General features: G+C 40.3%; 1 protein-coding gene and 1 pseudogene across 3 annotated transcripts in view; one reads left to right on the top strand and one right to left on the bottom strand.

Moving 5' to 3' along the window:
* Positions 1 to 17,238, bottom strand: part of FAM114A1 (family with sequence similarity 114 member A1) — a gene marked incomplete at its 5' end in the record, with an annotated part of 35,689 nt that extends 18,451 nt beyond the window's left edge. For both annotated transcript variants that reach the window (XM_084517523.1, XM_084517524.1), the window contains 6 exons: positions 1,642 to 1,776; positions 2,460 to 2,566; positions 2,704 to 2,817; positions 12,687 to 12,774; positions 14,303 to 14,652; positions 16,968 to 17,238. In XM_084517523.1, coding sequence (XP_084373649.1) covers positions 1,642 to 1,776; positions 2,460 to 2,566; positions 2,704 to 2,817; positions 12,687 to 12,774; positions 14,303 to 14,652; positions 16,968 to 17,238 — 1,065 coding nt within the window. The remainder of the gene's footprint in view (positions 1 to 1,641; positions 1,777 to 2,459; positions 2,567 to 2,703; positions 2,818 to 12,686; positions 12,775 to 14,302; positions 14,653 to 16,967) is intronic.
* Positions 17,239 to 17,640: 402 nt separating this feature from the next.
* Positions 17,641 to 23,307, top strand: LOC311435949 (toll-like receptor 1 pseudogene; annotated as a pseudogene). Its single transcript, XR_014698909.1, has 2 exons — positions 17,641 to 17,780; positions 21,217 to 23,307. The product of XR_014698909.1 is annotated as a toll-like receptor 1 pseudogene (transcript).
* Positions 23,308 to 25,190: the final 1,883 nt, after the last annotated feature.

Below are 25,190 nucleotides of genomic sequence, written 5' to 3'. Positions count from 1 at the left end.
GAAGCACTATGTTATGAGACCCCTGAGAACCGATTTATACAACTTTCTGCATCTGATGTTATGGGTGGATTCACACATACTGTTAGGTAGGTATTGTCAGAGGCTCATTTTAACCCTGTGTGCCTGACTATGTGTATAGTTGGAGGAATGGCTCAGACTGCCTACAGGCCAACTCAGAGCCCAAGCCCAGTTTAGTCACCACAGGTAGAGAAAAGCAGCAAATTACAAAGCACTGGGCATGGCTAGGGCACTGGAAGTTGATCATTTTTAATGTTAAATTTTGTTGCTTCTGGAAGATCTATCCTACATCGTATCAGGCTTATTTTAAGCATTCTTTAAGATTGATTTTGAGTAATTTGCGATCCCACTTGTCTCCTTAATTTTGATGTGTATAAAATCATTTTATATGTTGAAACTATAAAAAGAAGTCAAATGCATGCCTCGGTTAAATCAACAACAAAGTTCCATTGTTTTACATGTCTACAGACAGCATTTCATATATGGTATCAAATACGCCTGTATAAACAGCCTTATGTTTAAATACATGAATCCTACAATCTGCACTAATTTTCCCAGATAGATCAAATTTTTCAGTCTCTATAAAAAGCAGGAGCCACTTTCATTACTGCAGATCTAATGCTATTACCCTGTTGAAGTGCTTTGGGATGCCTTCCACGAAACACACTCTACAAGCTTAAGCCTTAGTACAACAGCCAACGTTACTGAATTGGCCACACACTCAGAACCACACTGCGGTGCAGACTTCAGCTACGATGCTGAGACTGCAGTATGCTATGCCTGCATGCATTTCCACTTTATCAACAGCGACTTTTTAAAATAAGAGTGCTGCTGCAACAGACATATGTAATATGTGTAATTCCAATAACATTCTGTACAAGAGTTAGTTGCTTTTGGCCTACCACAACAGCAATAGTCTGCATCAATTTACAAGGACTGATACTAAAGATGAAACATCTCATCAAAGGAGAGATCCTTTACTGCTTTCTACTGGGTGGTAAGTGTAGTAAAATTAAAACTTTTTTTTTTTTTTTTCCCCACGTATATTGATTTCCACAGCTTCCCTCCCCTCAGTGCCTGGAGAACTAAAATAATTTTGTACTGGCAGCACTTATATGTCTGTTCTATTATCACCGTATCTCTGAACGTTTAAAGATACAAGTCCTGACTTGACTCCTCTCCGAGGGTACATTTAGTTTAAAAGGACATAAGATATAACTTTTCTCAGCTTTAACTCCTAATGAAACATATGTCATATTCCTGCATTACCCATTTCCAGGGAAATTAGTATAGGGATGTTTGTGCCGGAGGACATCTATCTACAGCTGTTACAAAACCACTAACAATTTGATTGTTCTCCAGAGTATAATAATTTATTACCACATATATTACCTCATCAAAATCAGCTATTCCTCACATAATTAAGCAGAAAGGATGATTTTACATCATCTTTTGTGGTTCTGTGAAGAAAAAGAAACTGTAGCAAACACAAAGCATAATATTTATTTTTGTAAGCCTAGCCAATATCTACTGCAATAAATAAAGCCTCTCCCTGAGGCACATGAAATTCTGCAAAAAGAATCTGAAACCACACTGACAGAGCCGTATTAAAATAAATCCAACCTGAGAGAGAGAAACTGTTCTTTCCATCAGTGTTTTTGTTCTCTTAAATCCAGGATCACTTTCTGCAAGGACATTCATGGTTGTCTTTCCAATGAATTCCAAAGCATCTAAGCCTCCAGATAATACACTTTTCCCCTGTATAAAATAACGAAACATGGTTATTTCCATTCTAGTTTATGCCAATATGAACCATAAAGAGTATTACTTTTGCTGATACCATCTTTGAACATTCAGCTCCCTAGATTTTCTCTGCTTTAGCTAACATTAAGATTTATATGCTCATAAAATTATGCTACCTTGTTCTGAATACATTTTCAAAATGAAAAAAATTAACCATACAAATATTTGCAGTTAATTGAAAGACTCACGTGAGAAGAAACGTAACACCTGTTGCCAATGAAAATTTTAAGAGCAATACCACTTTTGTTTTATCTTAAGTAGCAGCTAGTCAGTAGAAACATATTTTAGGTAAGAAAAATATGGAGCCAAAGTCTATAATGAAAAGGATGAGGCTGCCTTATCTAACTTGATTTCTAAAATTTTGACATGATAATTCTGTCTATAGAAATGCAGTTGTTTTTCCTGTGTCTTCATACTAGAATTATTCATCACTCAAAATTTTTCAGCTACACTGAAGAATTTTCATTGGCTAATGATTTCACTTTCACTGGAAGAAACCTGAAACAGACTTAAAACAGAACCGTTTGTACAAAGACCTACAACCCAACAAACTCCACTTGTTAAATGTCACCTGCAGTGAATTTACACCTAAAAATGATGAAAAATACCTAGAGGAGAGGCCTGCTAAAATGACTCACTGTGTTCTGTACAGCATTAGTAATAGCTGACAACATCCCACGGGATCCAGATGAAGGAGAAGAAGGAATATTCTCAGAAGAGCTTTGGTCCAGAGAATCCTCTGCTTCTAACAACAACAAAAAAAGAGCAAGCTACAGTTTTCTTTCACCCCTACGAGTCAAAAATTACAGTAAACTGGATCTTGTGATCAAAATATTAAAATTAGTGAATTGTATTAATCTGGCAGTGTCAACTTGAACTTACGTATAATTGATGTTTCAGCTGCAGGATGCTCTGCTGCTTCTGAAGATGCTGAACTTGCATTATGAATTCCCAGGGTAGTTCCTGCTTTTTCCTTTACTGCTGTTATCCCATGACCTGCAGCAAGAACATACTTTAGATTATGTGATTTGAAAACTTATTCCAAACAGTGTGTAGTATCCTTATGTTCCACGAATGATCACCAAAAAACCTGATAATCAGGGTAAGTATTAAACCTACCTCACTTGCTTAACTTATTTTCTAGGTTAATGATTCACTTGTTCTACTACGTCCAGTACATTAGCTGACTTGAAAAAATAAAGTTAAAATATAATACAAATGACACTGGATCAAAAATGTTGTAAAACTTGTTTCAGTGGCACAAATAAGTTTAATTTAGTTCCCTACTTTTCAAAATGCTGAATATTCTATTAGAAAGTTTAAAGAGAACCTGATAATCCTCATAATGCCGTAGGGTTTGGCATTATTTCATTTTCAGAGGTCCAGAACAATTAACCTTATCTGCCTTTTGATGAACTGTGAATGACTGCAGCGTTGAGGTGAGAAATCTGTTCTTCAGTATTCTTCACTAAGTACTTTAGGAATATTGACCCAAGTTCTCAAAGATATTTCATGACTTATGTTTCTCAGTTACTCATTTAAAGTCAAATTTGAAGTTATATCCTCAAAACTGATGTTTAAATACACTTTTTAAAGTCTGTAGGTGTTAGAGGACAAAGAATTATTCTTCCACTGGTGGACAATCTCCTGCAGAGATTGTGCCCTCTGTGCAGATGCACATGTAGTGACTACTTAACTCTGTTCTACTAAAATGGCCTAGTTTTATGTAAAGAACATATGTATGTCATTAGTGTTTTTATCTGAATCATTTTGGCATGCTTTTTTACAAAGAATTTTCTAGAGCAGATTACATGGACTGCTAATATCCCACTATAGGATAGAGTGAGATTGGCTGGTGGTCAGCAAAAGGAGGCAGTAGCTTCCTCATCTGCATCAGCTATAGTTGAAAAATGCTGCCTTAAAAAAAAGACTACCCTGAAATGATCTGCCTATTCTGCTCCTGGATATAACCCTACGCAGTCATGCTCATGATGTGCTTATCTCATCACAAACGATCCAGCTAGCACACCTGCCTTAGCTGGAAGCTTCTGCACATCAGCTGACTGCAGTCAGTAACCAACGAGCCAGGCAAGCCCTCCTGTTTATTCCATAACACAATGAAATGGCTTCAGTGCCCCTATTTTCCCAGGTCTTGCATGGTACACAGCTACTGCATCGCTTGTAAAGTCAATCATTTCCAGCAGTAGGGCAACAGAGTACTTTAGTTACCTGTCCTAACTACTTAGAAGTATTAATGATGATCCAGCACTTCTTTGCCTCTCTACCTTAAACTGAATGGTAACTACATAAATAATTTCAGTAAAGCCGTTAATACAGATGCTTAGGCAGACACTTAGACATCTAAGGAAGGAAGTCAAGTGTAACAATTCATCACATGTTGCCCAAACTTTCTTACAATTGCATGCACTTCCTATTATAAAAGTTCAAAACATCTTTTTGGGCTAATTACAGCAAAACAGCCTATCATTTGCCAGTGGTCAGGCAGCTGGACTGGATCTTTGAATGTCTCTTCCAACTGAACTATTTTATAATCTATATAAATATTCATATATGTATATACACATGTATAGATGTATGTGTATATACAGTCATACAGATATGCTTCTTGAAAATCTGATTAAAAAGATGCATCAAAACTATTTGGAAAGGAGTAGAAAGAAGGAAAGCTTAAATTTATGATTCTGGGATTTCCAGATGGGTTGTGTATCAGGTGCTCTACAGATTCGATAATAAATATACTCCAGAAACCATATGTGAAGCAGCACTACTGAAAGATGACATACAAGAAAATTGGAGTATCTGCAGGAAAACACAAAGTAAAGAACAGATGTTCCCTAAGGAACAGACCAGCAGAAACAAGTGATTTTCCATATGAGAGTATAAATTACATGGAGCCCTGATGTTTTACACTGAAACAGAGAAACAAGGCACATAAATGCTCTTACCTGTCTAAAGAAAATACGGCCTTTGCCTATTTCATCTCATGTCTTACAACCACGTAGAGAATGCTAGGCTATCTGCCACAGCAATATAAATCATTGTTGAATAATGTGCCCCTTGTAAGGTCTGCTTCAGTGCACATACTGGAGAATGGAGTACTACTTTGTCTAATCCCAACCTCCTGCACATTTTAATTGGCTCAGTGAAAATATCTGCATGAATAGATTCTTCAGTCACTTATTTACTCATCAGTTTCCTGAGACTCACTTAAATAATTATTAATTGTGCTTTAAAGATACTTGTAAAGTATCTTTTAAAGATACTTGTAAAGTATCTTTAAATACCAAGTAAAAGATACTTGGTGTCACATTCCTTTCCATTTCCCCTGCTCACATTTTGTTAAATGAGAAAAAGCATTCCATTCTTTCCATTGACATAAACTGCTTAAAGATTTTGACTTGATAACAAAATATTGTCCTTTAATCATATAAAAATTTAGCTATGACTATTAGGCTAAAATTTCCTTTAAAGTGTTTGTGAAAAAGTTAATGATTTTCAGATTAGTTCTTCATTTTTTTTTTCTCTCTATAAATATACATTGGTTTTCTTTTCTTTTTTTTTTTTTTTTTTTTTTTTTTAACATTCTGTGATTTGGCTGTCATGGATTTGCAGATGAGCTTACACCTCCAAGAAGATTTGCATTCACATAGGAGCTGTACTACTATTTACAGTCTTAGGCAGCATTTTCAAGGCTGGGGTTACATGCACAAGAATGACAAGAAAATATTTCAGGTCAGCCGGGAGTGTTTTTGCTGAAGGAAGCTGCATAGCATGTATCTTTCACTGCAACAACAAAACATCAGAATATCGCAAGTGAAACAATGCAGCACTGTTAGACAGACATACTTGCACAAATGCTGCACAGCTACATGCTGCGCTGGAAATGAAAATAATAATTTTTGATTTCCAAAAGCACAGAAATAAAAGTGGTTGTGGGAGATAAGGCCACATTTTAGATAACATCGCACTGTTTTTCTTACACTGGGTGTGGTACCAACTGAACTGATACCGTCAACTTAGGAGCACCTCAGATGCCCCCACTTAGTCATCTGAACAGCAGAGGTGAAAGAGCTATGGGTGCTTGCTTAAGAAGAAAACCACACGCTTCATTAAATTTGTTTTTCTGTGCTGTTGGTTTTGTTTTTCTTGCCTACATGCTGACTGTTTTTTTTTTTTTTTTTTGTTTTGTTTTTTTCTCGTTGTATTGGCTGGTAATTTCAGCAGAATATTGTTGTTTAGCTTCCTGGGTGGAATCTTTCATTTGAAAAGGCAGCTTTTGTGAGCACTGCCTAAAATCATGGCCTACCTTTGAGCTCGCCTGATCTGCCCAAGGCCGAATCGCAGCGATCACAAATGCTTTAGTTAGACACATCCCACCTCACTTCAGACACTCTCATCTTCCGCCTCCCGGCTGAGCAGCTTTGGGTTCCCTGCAGAGCTGCAAGAGGCAGACAAACCTCTCTGGAGGGTGGTTCAGCACATCTGAAACCTCAGCCATTCCTGCAAGAAACTCCATGCCTTGTCAATCTCGCACTCCCAGGCAACTGGACTCCATTCTTCTGTGGTACAGGTAGGGAGGATGAGTTTGCAATTTTGTTTCTGGCTACCTCAGTCTGTAACCTTTATAGTACCACTGGGGGTGTCCCTGATGAACTACTGATAGAAATTTAACCTACTAAAATGAACGAAGCTTCTCCCAGTTCAAGCTGAAGATTAAGGCCTTCAGTTAGCATCTGAAACTGACAGGGAAACTGAGGAACCTGAACACTGTTGGAAGGCATCACCCCACTGTATGCATATAGGTATGTGGAAAAGGCAGCTGGACTCTGCTCATATGCATTAAAGAAGTGGGAGCACACTGTGCTCACTTTCCGGCTTCACAACTGACACTCCATTCACTTCAGGGCTTTAGCAAAATTACTTTCCCTGCAGCTAAAACAAATACACTGCCTAGATTCTTACCATACTTATACCATCCAGTCTGTAAATCAGAAATAATTCCAATTAAGCCCATAAATGAGACTAGTTTCAGATCTCTTTACCTGAATTGATAAAATGCTTTAATAAAGTAGCAATAGGCATAAAGGCTGGTACAACACTTTATTGGTTCTCAACCTCTGGTACATCATAAGCCCACATTAAAAGACAAAGAAAGCAAATGGGACTACAGTCCCCAAAAGCATGTCCACAGTTCCTCCCATTTGTTACTTGCACTCAGGATTCTTAAAAAGGAAGATCTGTAAAAGGGGTTTGCTGCTACTGCAGCTGTAATGTGCCATCTACAAAATAGCTGAGTGACCACCATGTGGTTTCAGGCACAAAAATAGTTTTCCTTGAATCAATTGAAAAATTGAATTATGCAATGAAAAAAAAAAAACGTCTTCGGAAGAGATTAACTGTCCTTTTTTATGACCGCAGAAAAGGAAGGCATAACATTAAGCCTTTGTTTTTTATGTAACTCTTTATTTCATAACAGGGGAATAGAATCTGTAGAGAATGGAAGTGATATTCACATCATTCCAATGCTTCAGTTTGACATTATCTGAAGCGTTTGCATTTCTGTTCAGCACAGACTTAAATTTAAGCTATGCAATGCTGACTAATACACATATCCAAGTTCAGGAACAAAGTGACATTTCCTTCCCTCATACACAAGACAGGAAAACAAAATTTTCAGCATATGGGGAAAACTATGGGTGTCAGGTATTTCTGTGTGTGGTTCTACTTGATGAGCTAGATGAGAAATGTACATAAACACAAAATTACCAAGAAAACAGAATATAATTAAAGCAACGCATGAAAGAGGTGCATTATGCAGCTTTATAATACGAGTTTCAGACCATGTGAATTAACTAGCTGGGCTCTATTTTTATTATTTCTGTTGAATTAGAGGTAATGATACATGACAGCCTAATCAAGGGCACTGGAGTTTCAAAGAACAAAACACGCAAACTTGTGTGGAGTGAAGCGTATGCGTACAACATGACACCGACTCATAGAACAGGCTGATCTACAACAGGCTTTCCTTGGAAATGCAGCCTGTTGAGTGCTCTAACTTCTGCAAATACATGAAAGGCATAATTCATCCACATAAAAGAATCTACCATGTGAAAGACAAGGCTTGTAGGAAGATAACAGCTTTCATTAAACCAGCAGATTCACTTAGTTGGAAAAAACAAACAAACAAACAAACAGGTAAGTTTTCAACGATTCAAGCTGTTCTTAAAAAAAAAAAAAAAAAAGTCACAAGCTTCAAATACAGACTGAGAATACATTTTGCCCCAGTTAAGCCTTGGGGCTCAGGGTTTGATGTCACTGCTAGGCTGACCTAATGGCTTCCTGGTGCTGGTGAGGGAGCTCCTGCTCCTGTCTGTTCTTCTGCTTGCCCCTGGCACTTACCTCATTCCATAGCAAATTGGTTCAAGGAACTAAAGAGGCAGAAAATTGATTTTTCTTTCCTCTGGGGTTATTTGTATGCCGATTTAGCTTCCTGAACCGGATTACCAGGTGCTCAGAAAAGCATGAGTGCTGGCACATGGACAAAGAAGAACGTGCAAGGAGAAGAGAGGTGCAGGACTGCACATTTCAGTGGCTGCCAGCCATCAGATGGGCTTAGCTTGCAGGAGGGACCCCATGGTAGAGTTTTGTCAGCACTGTTACTAAAACACTGGACTGTATAATTGCTGATTTAGGAAACAATTTAATTTAAAAGAAAGAGGGTAAAAAGATGACAATAACTACAAGTTCTATCTCCAGATCACACTGAGCTTACTTCTCCCTTTCTATCATCCCAGCAACTATTTCAGTGGATCTGCTCCACTGTGGTTTCACAAAGGGGAAAGCCAAACTTCTTACATCTTCAAGAAGAAAACAACCCCCTTCACCTCAGTAACAAGGCAGATTCAATAACTTTCTTAGTGTGACACCTAGTGTCAGACACTGAGCATGGTTCAGGCAGTGCTTGCTGCTTCTCCCAAAGGCACTGTGTTATCAGTTGTGTGGAGGAGCATCACATCAGCCTTTCACAGGCAGAAATGCCAGGGAAAGGGGCTTTGATCCAAAAAACGTCAGTCACTTTAAAGACAACAGACATTTTGTCCTGAAGACAAAACTATCACCAAAGCAATCAATAGCGACACATGAAGTTAGTTACCGAGAGATAAGATAAAATTATACAGAAACTATTGCTGGAAACTAAAATCAGCAATGCTAAACATATAGACATGCAATAAAAATGCTAATCTGTTTGGGAGCTCTAAATCAGGGTTTGATGAATAATGCAACTAGGATCCTTGAACAACCGTTTCAGCTTAGACTTAAAGAGAAAGGAAAGTATTTGGTAAAAGCTGAATGTATTTGGTTAGGCCTTTAATATGTTTTCTAGTCCATCACAGATTGTTTCTGCTATTTTTACATTGTATAATTCTGGAAAAAAAAGGAACAGTAAATATTTGTCGTGTTTCACAAGACAAGCAGCTGTGCTATACAGAAACAATGACAGAGACAGAAAAATCACATACTGAAGGTGTTGCTGATAAGTCTAATTCCAGAAAAGCAGCTTTACTTATACCATTATACCATGCACTAAAGCAATAAGCAATATTAAATGGACTGCATCATGGCAAATCCATTTTCTGATGTAGAACAGGAGATGAAGCTGCTCTGATATTAGTTGAATTGCTCAGATATTAAATAGAGTAACTTTGAGGGGAATAATAAATATTTAATAAAAAGAAGGAAGCTTACAGAAATTCCCAATAGCTTTTTTCCTCTGTTTCTTACTGAATCAGATATATGGCATACCCAGCCCAACACCCTGTCTATTACAGTAGCAGGCAGAAAATACTTTACAGGATCAAGCATGAATTTCCATAACATACTACTTGGAAATAAGCCCTCCATATCAGGAATATACACTATTACTTGCTGTATTGATTTCCTAGAGCAAATCTAAGATTATGTATGTAGCGTTTTAAGTTATCTTGGGTTATGTGAACAGTATTAAAATGTTTGATTTAGCAACCCAAGTAATAAATTCAAATGCTATTAATTAAGACTTAGTATCCACATCAGCCTTAGAATATCTTATAAGGAAAACCAGAGAGACCTAGTATATCTGACTATAGGATAGTTGAATGTCAGTTGTTTTCTGCTTCATTCAATGCCTATTTTATTTAATAAATTCATACAGAAAAGCTAGATCCCCAGTTATTAGATCAGAATATGGGAACTCAATCCTACCCTGACTCCAGGGTCAGAAAGTTTCTCTAAGTTGTAAATTCCAGAAAAAACAGCAGAAGTGCTGCTGTACATATAGACATTGGTTTTTACACTCTTTCCCAACTGCAATAATTGACAGCTAAAAATTTTGTTTTTGTTTTGTTTTCTGCTTGTGGATGCTCCTTTGCAACTTGAACTGTTCCAACCGCGCTCATTTTAAAATAACATCAATGCTGCAAATATATACATGGTGATCATACGCCTATTTTAAATAGACGTCACACAGTCTTATCAAGTCAGACTGCCTAGACAGCAAAATTGTTTGCATATTTATACTCACTGAAAATCATTAACAATGCTGATAGAGTCAGGTGGTATTTAATGTCAATGAAGCATGAGATCTAAGTGTATATGAACCAATATTTATACGGCCTATAAAAAAAGACCATATCATAAAATAGCCCATGGAAATTCACAGATACACAATGCTGGCAGCAGCTTTCATAGACAGAAGCAGCAAACAGCTGTAAATAGTATGTCTTGTTTACTTATTAGGCAATAAGAAGGGATGGAAGAGATATAATGCACATTATTGTTTGTCTCCCAACAATACTGTTTTCCAACAGTATTCATCACTTTCAGGCAAGCTTGTGTCAGTTTTGCAAGAAAATATCCATGCTGCTCCACAGAAAAAGTATACGCTTTGTGATATTAACTGATTGCTCTGTGAAGCCGAGACTGCTAAGAAACAGAAGACAGTAAGTGGGATTGCCACTGAAAGCCTGCAAAAACAATGTCTGTTTGGTAGTAAATAGTATTAGAACTTACAAGGAATGTTAGAATTTCCATCTGATATACTACTACTTACTGCAAAACCTGATCAGATTATAAATGGGGCTATCTCATAGGCGAAAGTGAATCACCTAAAAGAGCTGTTTTCCAAGAAACCCGTTACTGCAGCTATAAAAATGAACTGAACTAATCCATCACCATTACAATTTCAACTGATCAACTGCGGAATTACTTTCATGCACATAACTTGACCTCTTTTGTTATTTACACTAGGCCAAATTCTTTTCAGAATGCCGTTGTAGCTATACTGTTATGTTGAGAATGTGTGAGAGGCAAGGCCCATAGAAATCTGTGACAGCAGCATCTTTTATTACACCTACTAATGCTGCTTGGAACAAAATAAGCAAGGTTTTCAACACACAGGCTCTTCTACAAGTCTGAAAGAGAAGCACTGAACTTTATGGTTTAATAGAAACTGCCAACACTTACGCAGTTCCACAGCTAGTTATGCTGTCCTTCTGTCCCATCTGTATGTTCTTGTCATTTCCCTCACACTAGCAGTAGCATTTCGGTGATTAAAATGTGAACCAGATTATGGAATTTACAAATTAATCCAGGTGAAGAACCCACTCTCACTTCATTGGTACTTTCAAAATCAGTCCCAGAATCCAGCTCTATGCACTGCTACACAAAGGCTATCGTTAGCACAGGAGAAGGAAAAATACATTGGTAGTGCAGGGCAGGCCTGCCCCTTTCAGCAGGAGCCTTTATTTACATCAGTTTAAAGACATCTTAGAAACCCATTCTAAGTTTATTAGACATGTTAACTGGCGGACTGTCTGATGGAAAAGATAATTATGAACTCCTGAGTGTGGGTGTTACTGAAAGAAGAGATGATAGGGAAGTTCCCTCCTTCTCTGAGGGATAGACAGAAATAATTTGTTGCCCATTGAACAAAAAAGGATCAGGAGGAGAATTATTTAACCTTATATGGGATCACAAACCCCATAACTCCATTAAATTCATTATTTTTAGTAACTAGCGATCAATTTTAATTCCGAGGTTCATCCTTTGAAGGTATTTTGTGGATCCTTGATGAGAGCTCATTAGCTAACAGCTTAGTAGCTGTTTTGTGAGAAACAATTTCCTGCTGCTAACTATCTATTGCATGCTTCACTTCTTGTCTATGTGAGTTTTTAATGGGTATAATGATTAAGTTTTACCTGAAGTCTTCGTGAGTATATCTTGGGCTGACATACTGTTGGAAATGAGCATATAGGGAGAGGGAATACAGGGTCTATGTTTTGATGTGCTGTTTCACTCCCTGAACTCTGGTGTGATAAGATTACCAGCTTCACTGTGTGTCAGTGAAAGCCAGAGGAATTTATGAGAAATGAATTCATATTGTGCAGTTAGAAGTCATAATGCATATACCACAAACATGCATGTGCGTGATTTGGGGATGGAAGGCTTTGGCTTCAAAACCCACAACTGGTAGTCACTGCATCATACTATGCACCCTTTCTGTGAGGCAGACACAATAATAAGTCACTCACTTTACAAACTAACCTATTACATTGTCCATAATTTGACCTGGAGAAGTATTTACATGACAGTTTAGGAAAGTCCTTCATCCTATTAAAAAAAAAAAAAAAAAAAAAAAATCATGGCACACTATCAGCTTGCCAAGCTTATCACGAGAAAACTGCCTACAAATCTTATTAATCAAGACAAGCAGTTTTGCCTTTAGAAGTTATTTTTAAGATACGACATTAACATGTCTAACAGCATATTAAAATTATTTCCATATCGCTTACTGACTAAGCACTTACCCACTGTGGCAGAAGCTGATGACAGGAGAGACTTGCCCCAGGTACCCCAAGCTCCCCACCTACTTGCTTTAGATGAGGAGTCTGTGGCCTACAAGAACAAATATATTACTTTACTGTTTAAAAGTCATGTTATCACAGTGATACCTTCTGAAGAATGATTCTTTAGATTCAAAATATACAGAGAAATAGCCCTGAATGACTACTGACAAAAACTTTGCTGCTAGCTCCTCTAACAGATGCTCAATTTTTTTTTAGCAAAGTAGTCCATGCATAAAGGTATCATTCTTATTACAGTGCAGGACTGTTTCTATTCCTTCCTCACCTTTTCTTCCCTCCAGGAAGGGACCACAGTCATCAAGCTCACTCCAAATCTGTGACACTGATAATTTGGCTATTTCAATACAAAGTCAGGCTAACTCAGAGTCTTCTGTGGTGGGTTAAACCAACCCCGCAGGCTTTGAGCTGAAAGGTCGTGTAATGGGTTCTGCAGGATCTGCTGTTGTACGGTACCTTCTAGCTAAGGAACTGAAACATTTGACTGGGAATAATTGACTGTGCAGTGAACATGTGTCTACAACTGCAGTAAGAAATAAGAGTGTCTGTACCAAGGATTAGTTAAGAATTTGGTGTCACAGTGAAGTGTCATTCTAGCTTATTTCACATGTACTGTCCCTGGACAGACATGCACTTCTCTAGTTCTATTACAATGACCAATTTATATTGCCTCCATGTTCAGAGTTTGATCACCAGAAGCCAAATTTTAAAGTCTTTTTAATTCCTGAAAGAGCAACAGATTCTTAATGGGATCCTATTCACTTACAGACAGTGCTAGGTTGGGTATTATGCGAAATCTAAATCTCTGTGCACAATAGGAAGCTTAATTCAAAGCACCTATTCCTGAAAGCACACAAAACTCTACAGATGTCTTATGGACGTCCTAATATTTCTTCAGGCACCTAACCTTATAAAGCCATGCAAATGTATTATGGTTATTCTTTGGGACAGGCAGGCATCCATCTCCTTTTTTTTGTTCCATAGGGAGACAGAGCTAGAGGCTTCTCTGCCTTAGTCTCCTCATAGGTGTAAACCAGTAGGTGTGCACAGGGAATTCCTAACAACTGTGTTCAATCAAAACACAGCCAGAAGAGGTACCGCCCACCTTTTTCCATTAATGTATGGAATTGAGCAAGTATCACTACTCCATATTTAAATCATACTAAGAAACTGTTGTCTCAACTGCATGTAACTTATTGCCTCTGCACAGTTAACTCATGAACAAAAGCTGAAGTATCCCAAGCAGCTCTGCACTGTATACATCCCCTGTAACCTCTTGGAGGCAGGGCCCTGTTACTGGTAGAGAGACTAAACAAATGCATTTGAACCTTTTCCAATTTGTGGATACCTGAAAATGTTCCAGCAGGGATATAAATAGAGAAATTCAACTGTTCCTAGTTTCCAAAGGCTTGGTGCTGCAGTCTAACTGATTTTATTCCCATGCAGGTTCTCTGTACGTAACTCCTTAGTTTTTTCTAAAAAGCAGTATACAAATTTTACAAAACTCTGTTCTTACAGAGCAGGGAGGGAAGGAAATTTATGGAAATGAAAATATTACTCACTGGACTGCTTTGTTCAGGTGGTGTTTCTTCAGATTCAGGTTCTGCATCAAGGCTTACAGTCTCAATGCACTCAGTGGGCATATCTTCAGCCAGCTCTCCACTGGAAGGCAGATTTTCAGCTATTTTTTCAGTCAAAGGATTTTCATTAATAAATATGTCTCCTTTCTGTCCATTACTGGCACTCTGAGCAGCCTGTCCATGTTCCTCGTGTGAAGATGTAGGCAAGATCTCAGCCTCCACAAGGTCTGGTACCGACTCGTGAGGCAATACATCATTGCTTGGCATTTCCACTACTTCAGGCTTTTCTTCAGGTGGGATGCCATCACCTAAGTCTTCAGACATTTTCAATTCTGAATACAGAAAACAAGGTAGTCTTTTTAGATGAATAATCATAAAATACGGAGTGTTTCCCAAAAGCTACTGCTGAAAAACAACGTAGCCTTGATGTAAGGTCTCCTGAAGCACGGAGCCCTGTGGTACATACAGCATGTTGACCCTGACACAATTATACCTTGAATACTTGATTCACCTTGCAGGAGTGCACTTTAATACAAAGAGCAGCATTTTTCTTTTGTTTTCCAAAATACTTCTTGTTGAGGGAGAAAGCACGTTCATTTGCCTGGAGAAGTCAACTATAAGAGCTTCCACATGGTTAATTCCTATGTTCCTTATTAGATGTATAGATAGGATACTGGAAAATGTGATAATCTGAGCTGCAATGGCTCTAGAACATAATGGCCAAGCAGCTCTTGCTCTTATTTTCATCACCTCCACTTACACATGTTCCTATCATCTTCTGAATGATAGAGAGGAAGATGCCAAGGAGCTGAAAAAAGCACCAGTAAAAGCTTCAGTAATATTAGTATATTGGAGATGGGTCATAATTTGAAGACACAACAGGCCAGGGTCCCTACAGCAAATTCACAGATAGGAAACATTTGCTGCTCACATAGAGACTGTACTGCTTGTCTCAAAAGCTTACTGTTTGGGGAGCACAACATCTCTCACCTATTCCTATAATGTCAGGCATCAGTTCTGTGTGATTAAACTTCAATTCTGAAGCCAAGGCAAGCTTGCATGACATACAGTTATTGATGGATTTCCAAGCATTTTCCACAACATTGTAGTCATTGCATGAAGGACCCACACAGAGAAAGAAATGGCCATGGAGTAAGCTCTGCAGCTGATTAGGAAGCTTCACTGGCAGAGTCCAAGAGCACTGGACTTTAGTAGCGATTACTACTATTTACTTGTTGACAATAACGGTATGCCTGGCACTGTACTTGAAAGACAAACCTTGACAGAGGGCTGTCATTGTAAGGTCTTGTCTACATGCAAAGCTGAGTGGCAGAAAATAAACTCAAGCAACCTTGTCTGCTGATGCTGTCTTTTCACTGACTCCCATTTGAACTAAAAACAGTCCACAACTTCGTACCCATTGGAATGACTGAGGTTCTAAAAGAGACTGGCAAACAAGAAAGGAGAGTGAAAAGCAGAATATAACTGGGATTAGTAAGACACCTGCCTGTCAAGCATGTACTTATACTAGTACCTTTTATTAAAGTCTATACAACCATGTACATCTGTGGCCTTAGCAGCCTGTTTATCTAATTTGAATTAGAGCAGCTGTTTGAACAGTACCAAGAATAGTGTTTAGGATCAGTGAATGAGAGGCATAAATAAACAAATACTTGATGCCACTTACATTACTTTAGCTTACGCTGTAACTTAATTATCTTTAGCAAACATGCATTTACAAGTCAGAATATTTACATTTGCTGCAAACATTTGAAGTTTCCTATTACAAATACAGCAAATACCATCAAATAACGTAGGCAAATATTGCTAGAACTTTACAGTACTCTGTGTGATGGGTAATATCACCTCAAGAAAATGCTTCTATTTGTGTCAGTTATGAGGATCCTCTACTAAACCCAGTAAAACCTGTAGATACACATATCACGGTTTCGCATTGGGATTGGATCTGGATGATCAAATACCCAACAACACCACAAATTTTAAAGGCTCACATGTGCACACAGATAGTGGGAGGACTGGTTCATCTCTGGGGACTGCCGCGGTCCCTGCAGTCCTCTGCTGAGCCTGCCTTTGGGGACCTCAACACCTAACAGCAAACTCCTAAAATCAGTCAGAAACCAAGAAGTCATCCACTTGTGCTTGACCCTAGGGCATGGCGTCGCTGCGGGCTGTACTGACAGGACATGACCATGACAGCTCTGTCATCTCCCCTTTGGGATCCAGAGGAAGGCATCGAGGCCAGCTCTAGGCGACCACCAGCCTGGCGACCACCAGCACCTCTGAGGTGCGGTGGCCGCCTGTGGAGTTTCATCCCGCCCCAAAAGCGACTGGCACCACCTCACTCAGGAATAACTCGATAACTTCTTTTTTGTCTGTTTTTGCCCCCCAGGGGCAATCCCCACGACGCCACACTCCCCGCCGGGTCGCTTTTCCCCCATGGGCAGGGCGAGGCAGGAGCAGCCGCTCCCTCAAACCCACAGCTTCCCCCTTCTTCTTCCTCTTTTTTTTTTTTTTTTTTTTTTTTCTTCTCCTGGTTTAATCCCCTCCGGGCTTCAGTTGTGAGTGAGGAGCCTGCGGGAAAGTGTCAGGAAACCAAAACAACCCAAGAAATCGCCGTGCTCCTTACCGCTCAGCAGTCCCCTTGCCGGCGCGCCCCCTGCTCCTTCCCCGCCCCGCCACGTCGGCAGCAGCGGGGGGAGGAGGAAGCGATGGCCGGGCGGCCACGGGCCGGCTCTGCTGTGCTGTGCTGTGCCATGCCGGGCCGCTGGGAGGAGGGAGGGCTCTTCCCTCAGTCCTTCTCCCTCATGTCCCTCCAAAGCAGCTGCCTGTTGCGCCCAGGGCTGGAGGCTATGCCGGCAGCACTGCCCCGCCGCAGGCAGAGTCACCCCAGCCACCATTACCAACCCCTTACAGCCCCACTTGTCTCAGGAGGCAGAAAGGGGCTGAAATATGCGGCTGTAGGATTACACTGCTGGGAGTTAGCCTTTCAGGTGACACCCTGAACCTTGGCTGCATATCTAGGAAATGCAGCCGAAAGTAGCTGGGAGGTGCGTACGCAAACTTCCAGTAAGTGCCTGCGGTGCTGCCCGCAGCCCTGTGAGGAGCCGTGGTTCGGCTCTTGGCAAACAGCTTGCGGTTCTGGTCACTGTCGGATCCTTCACGCCTGTTCCTCTTTTTGCTGCTTCGTTTTCAGGCAAAGCATACCCTCTTGCAGTTCCAGGATTTGTTGCCGCATCGTTTCTGTCACCAGACTTCCTTTGTTGAAAAAAAAAAAAAAAAATTGCTGTCGGCACAGGAAGCATAACAAAACTTCTTATGAATCACTGAGGAGAGCTGCTGTAGGAGGTCATGAAGTAAAACCTCAGTTCTCAGAAGTGTGCCTCACAAATGAGGATAAAGCTCCGTGACTTAGCAAAACAATCTGAAGTATCCCATTAAGGTAGGTGATAGCAGAACACATGTTCGTATTTCTAAACAATAAGCTTATTTTTAGGTGTTACAATGAGAATGTAAGTATCAGGGCATGCTGGAAGTTCTGGTGTCTTTTAGGTTGATTAATGTGTAGATGTATTTATTAGGATTCACATGTTCTTTTTAAGGGAGCTTGTGATAGAGTAAAGACATTGTCTTTGTAGGAATCATAATAGATGAAGCTCAATAGTTGGGGGTTTGTTTTTCCTTGTCATGACTGGTAATTTTGACTATAAAATAGATCTTACAGTAATTAATCAGTATTTCAATAGGAAGTTGCTACTCAAGGATGAAAGAACATTGTAAATGTGTGTGTATGTCTGTCTGTGAGGTAGGACATTGTATGAGTTTCACCAGTTCCTAATTGGCTTCACTGAATTTAGCACTTGTGTTTACTAGTTTTCTTTCTCTTTCACTTTTCAGTAATTCATTTTGCTTGTATTTTCTGACTGCAGAAATGTTGCAAATGGTTTTGTAACAGAAAAATTAGTACAGAAAATAAGCAATAAACAGAGATAGAACACTTCTACTCACCTTGGATTTCACTGAAGTCTGTTATCACTCTGAGTGCAATCATCTTCCTAATAGGTGCTTGGTAGGCTTCAGAAGAAAAAAAAATATTGCCTTTTAGTAAATAGTTAAATATATTTTAAAAAATGGAAGGAAACAACTTCATTATATGACTTAATTTGGCTACTTTTATCAAGACATTTGGGGAATATATTCATCTTCAAGTGATTGCACTAGAGTGGTAAGTGAGGACTAGTGGCATGCAATTTATGTTAAAATGCTTCTTCTGCTTTTTAACATATGCTTAATCTTTATAGTATGTACGCAGAACAGGAGGACTCACACTATGCCAGCAGCCAGTATACTGTCATTTAATGAAGGAGATAGAGCCTGTTGTTGGTGACTAATTTATGGCTGTTTTTTACATTAACTAAATGTGCATCTGATTCTGTATTCAACAGAATAATGCCTGTGTTACATTCAGCTGGTTAAATATTCTAAAACAAGAGTGAACATTTGATAGAAGCGAGGGCTTACCACAAGATTTTACCTCTTCAGTCAGGAACAGACAATAGTGTGGCTTGTGTGTAACAATGGTACAAAGTGTCACTTGCAAACTAGATGTGAATTCTCTTGTTTATATTGACAGAAACAAAGTATCGTAGAGTACCACCATAAGGCTTATCAGCACGACAGTAGAGAGTATGAATTGCCCATGTTCTGTTTTGTGCTGTCTCTCCCGTCTTTCCCTTTCTTTTTTGGATAACTTGTTTTCACGTGTAGCTGCGAAATGAAGTATGATGTATAGAATAAGCTTTAAAGTGAAAAAGTAATTTTTAAGATTATTTCCTCTGATTCCAGACTGACTGAAATGTTAATACACGATAGTGTTATAAATGAAGTCTCAACTCAATCTGAATTTAGTAATATTTATAAAAGGCAAGTAAACAGTGCTGGGTGCGTGGGGAGTCTATGCTCTACCAACACACACACACAAACATCGAACTTTCTAAATATACAGAACATTGCTTTTACATACTAAACCTGAGTACGGCTTTACATATGTACAATCAGAAAAGGTAATGTCCATGACTGGGGGAGCATAGTTGGCCTGGCTGAAGTGCTACCATATCTTCCATGACTTATAGCAGTCTTCATTTTCCATTCCTTTTCTTGATTACAAACTCCGGAGAGTTCCATGGCTACTCATGCGAACAATATGTCTTGCTTTAAGTTGTTAAGCAACTCGGCCTTCAGGCCTTATGTATCCTATTCTTCCCAAATCGAAGGGAAACAGATCTGGCTCCATTTCAAGGCCAATATGGCCTGGGTCAAAAGGCACGTCCAGGTCACCAGAGGGCATAGCAGCAAAGGCCTTCAATGGCTGTAGCAGCAGAGAGGCTGATGGCATAGCAGTGGGATCAGTAAAGGAGCCCGCAGCTCCCTCACTGTCTGGCAAACCACACGTTTCTGACTGTGGTCCCACAGGGCTCTTTAAGGCCTCGGAGATTGCTCGCCAGGTGCTGAGCAATCCCACTGCAACCTTGTCGTTTTTAGTAGCAGAGTCCCACACCTTGACCTCAATTTGGTCCCATGTTTCAGGATCATAAACTGTCTGATTGTTAATAAGGAGAATAAGCTGTAAGGTTACCAGGACAGTTTGTTTCTAAGGACATATGGTTCCCCATAATTTGCAGCTGCTTACCAGCGAGGGGCAGCTGTGTGCACAGCTCCGCTTCTCTCAGCTTGAGCTTCTCTCCAGCTCTGGTGTGCCATTTCCAGCGACTTTCTGTGCGAGCTTCTCTGAGCGGTTTGCTGAGTCTGGCCATACCTATCTTCATGAGGCGATCAATGTGCCTGTTCTTGTCCTGGTCCCTGTTCTGCTAGCCTGTTCCTTTTCATTCCTTCTTTCTACTTCCTTATTGATGCCATAACTTCATTATATCGTGCTGCCTTTTCGTCTCGAGGACAGGCTCCCCTCTTCTACCCTTCTCCCCACAGCAGTCCTTTTCAAAAACAACTTTTAATTGGTCAAACAACTTTGCATATAACAACAACAGCAAACACCCAGAAACTTCCATGCCTTAACAGCTGGAGAAGAAGGAACCCGAGACTGCATGGAATCTCCTGAATCACCCTTCTTTGTTCCCTCTAAGCTCTTTTACATTCCTGATGGCCTCATCAATAAGAGTCTGATGTTATCATCAACCACGGGGCTTGCTGACCCCCATGGCCACACTCCCACATCTCCCCCTTCTTTATTAATATCAACCATTTTCTTGACACGAATTATTACTCCATATATCACAATAGTATGCTAATCCAGAAAAATAGATTAGTTCCATTGGAGTTAGTTCCATATTCAGACCTCAGCTAAGATGGACTTTCTGACCAGTGTTGTACAGAAATAAAGAGAGAGTGGTTTATGTCTTTGCCAGGACAATATCCCCAGTGTTTGGCATTCAATACTGAAGGTGCTGTCTGTTTTAATTCAAAAATAAAATAAAAACAAATATCACCTTACCCAGTGTTCTCATTGTGTCTGCTATTTAACCCAATCAAAACACTGCTGTGGAACAGGAGAGAGATATGGTTCCTGTTTTTTTGCCTGCTTATCCTATCATAAAGCATGAAAATACACCATCAAATAATAATTAAATAATGAAGGAATGTCGTAATTAAATAATTATTTAATAAAATTTAATACACTTATTTAAATAATAAAATTAAGTAAACAATTCAGGAACTCCTCTCCTGAATGATAATAGGTTTATAATAATTGCTTTCCGAGTCAAAGGGAGAGGCAGAAAGTATGAACCTTAAAAAAGTTGGTCTTTGATGGCTGTTGGATAGACGCTTAATGATACGATATGTTTTTCTTGTTGTTGTTACAGGATAAGAACGAAGAGGGATGGATAAATATTGAGCATTGGCAAGGAACCATAAACCAATATGACAAAGAAAATGAGATATCTCCAGCACTTTTTTGTTTATGAGTGTCTGTTTGTATTAACTTTTTGGAACAATATCAGCCTGTCTGTGGAAGATGAACTCTTTACACCTGTATCTAATAATTTTCCAGAAGGTGGTTCTGACAAAACCATCATGAGCCTTCCACTGTTGCATGAACATCATCAGCAGTCCAAAGTTGATTACAATTGGGTTGTAATAGAAAACACTACAGAAAGCCTGTCATTGTCACAAATCACAAATGGCAATGTAAAAAAATTAATAACTTTATTGTCTGATTTCAGAAAAGGCTCCAGGCTACAAAATCTGACACTGACGAATGTGTCAGTGGACTGGAATATTTTTCTTGAACTTCTTCAGACTATATGGCAATCATCCATTGAATATTTCAATATCAACAATTTTACGCAATTGTCGGACATTAAAAAATATAACTTCAGGTATTCGGGTACTTCCATGAAAGCACTGGCACTGAAGAACATTTTAGTCACAGACCTGTACTTTTCACAGAATGACCTGTACCAGATATTTGCAGACATGAACATTGAAGCCTTGACAGTAGAAGGATCAGAGATGATACATATGCTATGTCCTTCATTTGACAGTCCCTTTAGATACATAAATTTTATAAACAATGATTTAACCGATCTGCTTTTTCAAAACTGTGATACATTAATTCAACTGGAGACATTTATCTTACAGAAGAATAAATTTGAGAGCCTTTCCAAGGTGAGCTCCATGACCAAGTACATGAAATCACTGAGGTATCTGGACGTGAGCAGCAACTTGCTGCGTAACGATGGAGCCGAGGAGCACTGCCAATGGACCAAGTCTCTGAAGGAGCTGGACCTGTCCTCAAACCAGCTGACAGAGTCCGTGTTCGGGTGCTTGCCGGTCAATGTCAAGAAACTGGACCTACACAACAACCAGATCCCCAGCGTCCCCCAGGGGATTGCTGAACTGAAGTCCTTGAAAGAGCTGAACCTGGCATCGAACAGGCTGGCCGACCTGCCGGGGTGCGGTGGCTTTTCGGCCCTGGAGATCCTGAATATGGAGATGAACTCGATCCTCACCCCTTCCGCCGACTTCTTTGAGAGCTGCCAGAGGGTGCGGGAGCTGGAAGCTGGGCACAATCCGTTCAAGTGCTCCTGTGAACTGCAGGCCTTCATGCGTCTTGAGAGGCAGTCTGGGGGGAAGCTGTCCGGCTGGCCGGAGGCATACGTGTGCGAGTACCCTGAGGAGCTGAAGGGAACGCAGCTGAAGGACTTCCACTTGACGGAGCTGGCTTGCAACACGACCCTGTTGCTTGTGACGGCTCTGCTGCTGACGCTGGTGCTGGTGGGGGTGGTGGCCTTTGTGTGCATCTACCTGGACGTGCCGTGGTACGTGCGCATGCTGTGGCAGTGGACGCAGACGAAGCGCAGAGCTTGGCACGAGTGCCCCGAGGAGCGGGAAAGCGTCCTGCAGTTCCACGCCTTCATTTCCTACAGCGAGCGCGATTCCGTGTGGGTGAAGAACGAGCTGATCCCGAACCTGGAGAAGGGGGAGGGCAGCGTCCAGCTGTGCCAGCACGAGAGAAACTTTGTTCCCGGCAAGAGCATTGTGGAGAATATCATTAACTGCATAGACAAGAGCTACAAGTCAATCTTTGTGTTGTCTCCCAACTTTGTGCAGAGCGAGTGGTGTCACTACGAGCTGTACTTTGCCCATCACAAGTTGTTCAGTGAGAACTGCAACAGCTTGATCCTGATTTTGCTGGAGCCTATCCCTCCGTATATTATCCCTGCGAGGTACCACAAGCTGAAGGCTCTCATGGCAAAGAGAACGTACCTGGAGTGGCCAAAGGAGAGGAGCAAGCGTGCCCTTTTCTGGGCTAACCTGAGGGCAGCTATTAATATTAACCTGCCAGTGGCTGAGGGGCAAAGGTGTGGAGAAGGAGATTAAGAACTTTTCTAATGCAGTTTCTTCTTCTTTTATTTTTTTTTAATGAAACAATAAATATTTTATGATTTCTATTTGTTGTCAGTATATTTCACTTTGTGTTATAGAATACTATTTCTACAGAATTGTCTATGCTGCCTTACTAGAGGAAAAATTTAGCCCAGTTCACTAGAAGTCGCTTGAGATTGACACCAAGATATAACCTGAACGTGTTTTTTGAAACTGTGCTTGAAATATTGTAGTAAATATTTCTCAGAGGAATAAAATCTGGAGCACTTGGTATAGTCCTGTAGAAGAGGGACTGAATTGTTGGTGACTTCAGATAACTACATTAATCATAAGGCTTAGACATGCTGGTCATAGGACCTCTGTGAAAATTAGGTTGCAAGAAAGAAAATTGCATATCCTGAGGTATCTAGAAGTCCAGAGTTTGAGATGGTTCCTGGGTTAAGTTTCAGATTGAAGAACATAAAGCACGGGACCCAGATACAGAACTCTGTGAATATCCCGTGCAAGGAAACAGGCGTGGCTGTGACAGAACAGGACTTACTGGGGAAGGAAGGGGGATTTTATCCTTCAAGAATAAAAAGAAGGATGAGCTACTTTGCCTTTTGGTGTCTGTAGACTGGCACTGCTCTGAATGATGGGATTGAGCACACCCTCTCTGAGCTCCCAGACGACACCAAGTTGGGTGGCAGCGTCGATCTGCCTGAGGATAGGGGGCTCTGCGAGGAACTTGGACAGTGTCGTGGTTTAACCCGGCTGGCAGCTAAACACCACGCAGCCGTTCGCTCACCCTCCCCCCTCCCTCTCTGGGACGGGGGAGAGAAATGGAAAGTGAAGCTCGTGAGTTGAGATGAAGACAGTTTAATAAGACAGGAAAATAATAATAATAATAATAATAATAATAATAATACAATGATGATAATAGTACTACTACTAATAATATGTACAAACAAGTGATGCACAATGCAATTGCTCACCACCCGCTGACCGATGCCCAGCTTAACCCCGAGCAGTCCGGCCCCCTCCCCCCGGCTAGCCACCCCTATATATTGTTTAGCATGACGTCAGATGGTATGGAATACCCCTTTGGCTAGTTTGGGTCACCTGTCCTGGGTCTGTCCCCTCCCAGCTCTTACTGCACCCCCCCAGCCTGCCCGTTGGCAGGACAGAGCAAAGGCTGAGATGTCCTTGGCTTAGTATAAGCACTGCTCTGCAACAATTAAAGCATCGGGGTGTTATCAGCACTCTTCTCATTCTAAGCCAAAACACAGCATTCCACCAGCTACTAGGAAGAAAATTAATTCTGTGCTAACTGAAACCAGGACATCTATCCACCCCTTATTCCATACCATTTATGTCATGCTCAGGTTACACTCTTTTCCATACATTCTAATTAGTCACCTATAGTAATCATGGTAGTGATAACATACAGTATAATATACTATTTAACATGGTGCAATTCAGTTCATGGGCTATTCTCACCCAGTATTAAATCTCCTTGAGGTACACACCGGACCTCTCCGTTCTTTTGCATCACCCACCAAGTATATCCAGGTCCCTGAGCGAAAACAATTCCACGAATAGGTTTGCCTTTTCCTGAGGCAGGAGTAGCCCAGACTGTTTTACCCAGCATATTTTTTACATGCACTACAGGAACTTTATCCCCATCTACAGTACGTAACAGGTTTGATTGGGCAGGTCCAGCTCGGTTGGTAGATCCCCTAGTATTGACTAACCAGGTGGCCTTTGCCAAATGCGTATCCCAGTTTTTGAACGTCCCAGCGCCCATTGCTTTCAAGGTAGTCTTTAACAGGCCATTGTATCGTTCAACTTTCCCGGAGGCTGGTGCATGATAGGGGATGTGATACACCCATTCAATACCATGTTCTTTGGCCCAAGTGTCTATAAGGTTGTTTCGGAAGTGAGTCCCATTGTCTGATTCTATTCTTTC

The sequence above is a fragment of the Aythya ferina genome (assembly GCF_964211825.1).
Source record: "Aythya ferina genome assembly, chromosome: 4".
Lineage (NCBI taxonomy): Eukaryota > Metazoa > Chordata > Aves > Anseriformes > Anatidae > Aythya > Aythya ferina.
This window is presented reverse-complemented; position numbering and strand designations above follow the sequence as displayed.